Source organism: Grus americana, chromosome 14 (assembly GCF_028858705.1).
Source record: "Grus americana isolate bGruAme1 chromosome 14, bGruAme1.mat, whole genome shotgun sequence".
Classification (NCBI taxonomy): Eukaryota; Metazoa; Chordata; class Aves; order Gruiformes; family Gruidae; genus Grus; species Grus americana.
The window spans coordinates 2,281,742-2,287,741 of record NC_072865.1 but is presented as its reverse complement, the minus strand read 5'-3'; the positions used below and the strand labels follow the sequence as shown (position 1 = coordinate 2,287,741).

Sequence of the window (6,000 nt, the reverse complement as noted above, 5' to 3'; positions counted from 1 at the left end):
GCCCCCAGCATATATTATAGCTTCGATACAGAAGTCAAACCTTTCCAGCTTCAGTAGAAGCTGCAACAGTTCTGTGTCATCTGCTGGAGCCTTAGATAAAACACTGTCCAAAACCACGATGCATTTTCTACAGAAAAAGGGAAACAAAGCAACAGGTCCTCAATAAAGGAAAGAGTAAATGCCCACTGCTCCCTAAAGCCAAGCACTGATATACCTACTAAGGACACAGAATAGAGAATCACTTTATAAAGAACATTTATTTTTGTTTCAAAACATGTGATCCATAGAAATACAATAAAATCAACATGTACACAAAACTTTTTTTTAAAAACCAACTTTGGTTCAAAGAAATATTTAACATCTAAATCTTCTGAGGTACAAAAGGCATAAGACCAGGCACCCAAACACACTGAATCGCCCACAGCACTGTTTGCACCACTAGTACGGAGAAAGTTGGGAGGGGGAACATGGAAATAACAGCAACCAAAACACAAGTATGTGTACAATGCCATTTACTTTCTTTCACAGGTGTTACATATTTTTTTGTCCTTTTTGGGTAAAGTGCCAGGACTCTTGGAGAAAAAGATGGATCATTTCTTAGAAATGAACTGGAAGAACAAACAGTAGAAAAGGAGACAGAAAGGCAGGCCTGCAGCAGGTTGGGTTTCAGTCAACCTCTGTTCTCCCACAAGGTCTTAAAAATTCATTTCCTCTTTCGTGAAACCACTTGTTTGAAACTGTGGAACAAGGATGCGAAATTAGTTACCGGCACGTCCCCAGTGTGTGTATCACTACAACCCAGACGGTTACTTCAAGGAAAGTCTCATCTCTCAGCCTGGGGATCCCTGCTTATACCCCTCTACCCATCCAATGGCAAAGAGAAGAAGATGCAAAGGGCTGGAGAAGAAAGGATCTTTCCAATCACACAATTCTGAGGCCAACAGTAACAGAGCAGTGTGCTCTGGGTCTGGTATCATTTATAGATCAGTACGCTCTGGCACTCCAGGGGAAGAATACCTTGGAGGCCAGGGCAGGCAGGTATGGGGATGGATCACATGGAGCTTGAGAAGCTTTCAGCAGTTCACAGAAATTCCCAGGGTCCAGACATTCCCATCTACCTTACAAGGAGCTCTCCTCCTTTTGCACTTAAAACTATGCCCAAATCTTTGTAGGAAGAGACTTGATTCTAGTCAAGTGATAATGCAAGTCATCCTGATGCACTACACAAACCCAGTGACTCTTACACACTTTGCGCTGCCATTGACACAAAAGCTCACTAGAAAAGCTACAGCTGAACAGTGTCGCTGCTTAATACTACACGATATTGGTGGTAGGAGTTTTTATCGTGGCCAAATGACTCCAGTAGTTAAAATGGCAGCACCCAGGTTATTTAAATGCTGTAATAAGGGTTCAGTATATCACCAGTTTTGCACACACACAAGCCTTCCTTCAGGTTTTGCTCCTAAAAGAATATTACTTACCCCACTTACACCCTACTAGTACTGGACAAGCTGCATGCCTTGTTCTATAATCACCCTCGCCACTTCTGAAAAGATTGTACCAAAACACTGCTGTTCCCTGAAAAATGAAATCAGGTCTGGATTAGTCAGAACCTAGCCAATATAATTATTCAGGTTACAGTAAGGGGGGGGAGAATGCCTATGAATCCAGCTGCAGGCTCTTATGAAGCACTTCACCATAGGCCACCACTGACAGCACATGAAAAACCCTTCAGTCCCACTACTAATTCAGCCACGTTCAGAGTAGAGAGAAGTTCTACCTGAACACAAGTTTTTGGTTAACAGCTCTACCCAGAAACTGTTCACATCATCATAGAACAGTTTGGGTTGGAAGGGACCTGAAACAAAGGAAGCAGCCCTGCAGCCTACCAGATCAGCTCCAGCTGCCTTAGACACACAGCAGCCTGTCGAGTTGCAACAAACAGCACTGTGTCACGTTAGCCGACTTTTAAACGGCCACAGGACTGTGCTAAGGACAAGGCAGTAACAGGAGAGAGGAGAAATCCCGCAAAACAAACAGACATTACCTTCTTGGGCCATATTGCTGCCCCAAAATCTGGGAAAACTGTAGCTCCTCCAGCTTCTACGTCACTCATCTGAGAAAACAAAGTCCACAAACTCTGTCCATTTACAAGGCTTTTTATACGTGCAGTCCCAAACTAAAGTGCCCCAAGCCCTAACAGAGAGATTTCTACTTGTACCTCTACGAGAGGCACTGATGAGGAAAGGATGCACTTCAACCAGCACAAACTGCAGAAGTAACAGTGCCTGCTGTTGAAGGCTTTTATTTTAGCTGAAGGCTTTTGTTCAGCACTTGGTGTGGATTGTATATCATCTATTGCACAAACAACTAGCCATAAGAAGTTGTGTACCTGCAGTGTTAATAAGCTAGTACTCTAGAACAAGGGAGAGGACTTCAGAGTAAGCCAGTTTCAAGAATTTCATTCCAGTTTATGATCCAATTAGGAACACAAGTGTCTGTTAAACCACATGTTTCCTCATAAATTGAAACCATGCCTTTGGAACCGATTTTCATAATTTGTTTTATGCATCTTGGTCAACCACTTCAAAAACTATACAAACTATTAGAAAACCTCACTTTCTGCACTGTTTCTATGCTGTTCACCAGTGATGCTATGCCACTTCAAGTGCTTTATGCATCTCCAGCTTTAATACATACGGCTACGTGACTCTAAAGAAAAGCATATATCTTTATGCTTTGTCCTTCTACAGTGGAATGAATTTAATCCAATTGAATTCAGCAGTGGTGACGGATTCACTAGAAATTCTAGACTTGATACCAAACCCACTGAAGTTCGTGGAAACACTCCCTTTAAAAACAGAAAGTCTTTCTACTTATTTCAGTGAGTTTTTGATCAGATTCTAAATTAAAAGAAACAAGTGAGTCAGATCCAGCTCCCACCAAACTTAAACAGCAGAACTACTATTAATACTCCCCAAGTCCCACATTCCCTATTGTAACTTGGATTTCTGTTTAAAGCAGATGTTATTACCACTCTGGTGTCCTCCTGCTTGGTACCTACAATAAAAGGGCATAAGATGCCATAGGTGCACAGGTTTTTGCTCCTTCCAACTAGAAAGCATGTGCATGCAACTTCACAAGTTAATACCTACATCTTAGCAACACAACCACTCTTTTTAGTAAGGGTGTTGGTACACGTATGACATGTTCTACATGAGACATACAAGGGTAAGTCACCTTTGACCATGTACAACTGGCAGACAATAAGGTGCATATCATTCACTCTAAATCAAGGCTTGTGCAAAAATCTGAGAAGCAAGCAAAAGACAGATAGAGACAATTTAAAATTAAAGCCTCTCAGCAGACTATTTCACAGCTGTTTATCTTATTTTGATTCTTGTTTTGGAGATTATTTCCTCCCCCTGCATTGTCAAGTTGAAAGTACCGCTGGTTCTGGTTTGAGCTGCATGTCACACTCAAAATACCAGCTCAGCCATAAATATTTCATCATGGAATTTTAAGTTTGAAGGTGTATTACTGAAGAGTTAGACACAGTAGACTGAGTGATCCTACTTACTGATAAAGTAAGTATAGGTTGATAGATGAAATATTGTCTGAAGACTACTGTGAAAACATTAGGCCACTAGCATCAGTTTGGGATTCCAGTGTACATGGTCTGTAGGCTGGATAATGCATGCACTAACAAATCTCTTCAGTTCTGCATTTGTAACCCAGTTATCAGCTATGTCTCCTCCATTTGCTGAAGCGACAGCTATGGCAGAGTAACTCTAGCTTTGACAAACAGCTAAAATGGAGGCTGACAGACCACAACATCAAGTGCTGTCAAACAGTGGTGGCAGAACACGACTGTCTCGCAGCAAATGGCTGACAGTCAAGTTCTCCAACAGCGTACCACGCGAGGAGTATCCCAAACACTCGCCTTGGAGAAATAAGCCAAATTCTCCTTGCCCACCAACAGGAATCCAATGAAGTCAAAGATTTCATAGCAGAGTGGCCAAAAGGGGAAGCTGGGCTCTATATTCAAATTTTCTGCTCTGAGGTTAAATACCACCAGAATTTTCTCAACTCAGATGGGACAGCACCTGATGCTGCAGGAATAATGAAATCCCTATTTCCAGATGCCAGGGAATCTCTACAAATAACCAACTGCACAAGCTGTAAACAGGATGCTGCTAAAGTTACACTCAATGCATAAAGGATCATCATACTTACATAGTTTAAAAAAGTGGCCACACGATTTCCAGTCCCTAACCGCTTGAAAGCATCTGGCTCATCTTTCTATAAAATTAAATGAGAATAACTGCAAACTTCAAGCTCACAGACAGCAGACAAACAGAGGTACTTACATAGTTAAGAAACGTCGCTAGCCTATTTCCTTCCGATTTGAGTGTGCTGTCAAAGGGTCGCTGTAACAGACAACAACTTTAACCCAAGTTCCAAACAGGCTTGCACTAGAGTTACAGATGTGTAGCTCTGCAGAGAGAGACCCTTAAGCCCAATGTAAAGAGTTGGAACAGAAAGGGGACAATTGGCACAGGGCAATGTTAAAGCCATTACAAACTGCAGCCAGGGTGCGTACCTGCATGCACGCAGCACTCAGATGCTATAAGGAGAAGCAGCACTGAAGCCATTCTTAGGGCAGAGTAGGAGCAATGTTTTCAGGGCCTGTGACACAGATGCTACCCAAGTAAAGTTAACAACAGGCCATTACTGTATTAGACACCGATCCGAAGTCAACAACTGAGGTGAATACAAAAAAACCCTCGTCTTCAGTGGGCTTTAGATAACATGCTAGATTCTCATAAATGTAGTAGTGACTCAAAGATACTGTCATAAGAAGAGAAAAATGGATTTTTTTTGCCAGCAGAGTTGCAGAATAGCAATAATTAATTTCTTTCAGGTGGTTGCCTGTCTAGGATTAAAGGACCACATCAAAAAGATCAAATTGTCTCTACTCTGTAGGAAACATTTTGAGTTTTGGTTGTTGAAGTATGAGATCATGTTGGTGCCAGTTTAGAAGTGCAAAGCACATCTAGAATACCAGTGTGTCTCTCCTCCCTTCAAAAAAGCAATTAAAAGTTTATTTACGTTGCTAATAGTCAGGAAGTAATTTCAGCCAGGAGACTCTTCTACAAAAAACCAATAATCTTCAACATTTAAAGAAACACAGAAATCAGTACTAGAAAAAACAAACAGCAAGGAAAACCACAGCCACCGTCTCTAAGATGCTAGAGTTCAATCTACTTGAAGCATATTTCAAGAAATAAAAGGTCTTTCCTGAAATGGGTTCATAAGAAACTAAGACTTTTGCACCTGCATATGCAAATCCCATTTAAGAGCCAACATAAAAACACTGAGATATAGGGGATTCCCTCGTTTCTGCCACTGCTGCCCAACCTAGGTCCAGCCATGCATTTCTAAACTTCAATATCAAAAGATTTCTCTAACTTTTGAGTGACCAATAAAATCTCAGAACTGTAATACACAACTATTAATGTGTCCCTAAAGACCTGCAAGGGAACAAAAAGCTGCAAGGCTGATCGGGAGATGGGGAGACACAGGAGTATCTCTGAATTTCAATACTGAAATCTGTGATGCACAGAGAGCCTGGAGGACCAGTCCAAAACTACAGCAGATTCTGCCATTGCCTTGCCTTAACTGATGACTGCAGCCAAGGTTTATGTTCCAAGTGGAGCTCTGCCCCAGCTGTCTAATCCAAAAGTAAAGTCCACACTGGCCAATTTGATGGCTGAGGTCCTGGAGTTCAAAGGCTTTGAAGAGAATTTAAGAGCATTTGCTTGACTCAGGAAACAAATCAGTCTTAAAGTTAACAGGAAAATTCTCTCAAGAGGCCAAAGCTAACGAATATGAGCTTCCACAGTGTTGAAGTTCAGGATTTTTTTTAATTTTTATTTGTTTTAAACAGTACTAGGTTGGGTGGCTTCAGTACTGCACTCAATTATTGGGTTGCACTCT

The 6,000-nt window shown here is 41.5% G+C and overlaps 1 protein-coding gene across 5 annotated transcripts in view; it reads right to left on the bottom strand.

Moving 5' to 3' along the window:
• Window positions 1–240: 240 nt before the first annotated feature.
• Window positions 241–6,000, bottom strand: part of P4HA2 (prolyl 4-hydroxylase subunit alpha 2) — a 30,238-nt gene continuing 24,478 nt past the window's right edge. Inside the window, exons 13-16 of one of the 5 annotated variants that reach the window (XM_054842037.1) lie at window positions 4,237–4,302; window positions 2,048–2,116; window positions 1,482–1,578; window positions 241–737 (exon numbers count right to left, since the gene is read on the bottom strand). In XM_054842037.1, the coding sequence (XP_054698012.1) occupies window positions 667–737; window positions 1,482–1,578; window positions 2,048–2,116; window positions 4,237–4,302 (303 nt within the window). In that variant the 3' untranslated portion in view covers window positions 241–666. Of the gene's footprint in view, window positions 738–1,481; window positions 1,579–2,047; window positions 2,117–3,034; window positions 3,061–4,236; window positions 4,303–4,370; window positions 4,431–6,000 lie in introns of those variants that run through there. The other 4 variants (XM_054842038.1, XM_054842039.1, XR_008579305.1 and 1 more) reach the window with 4 other exon arrangements.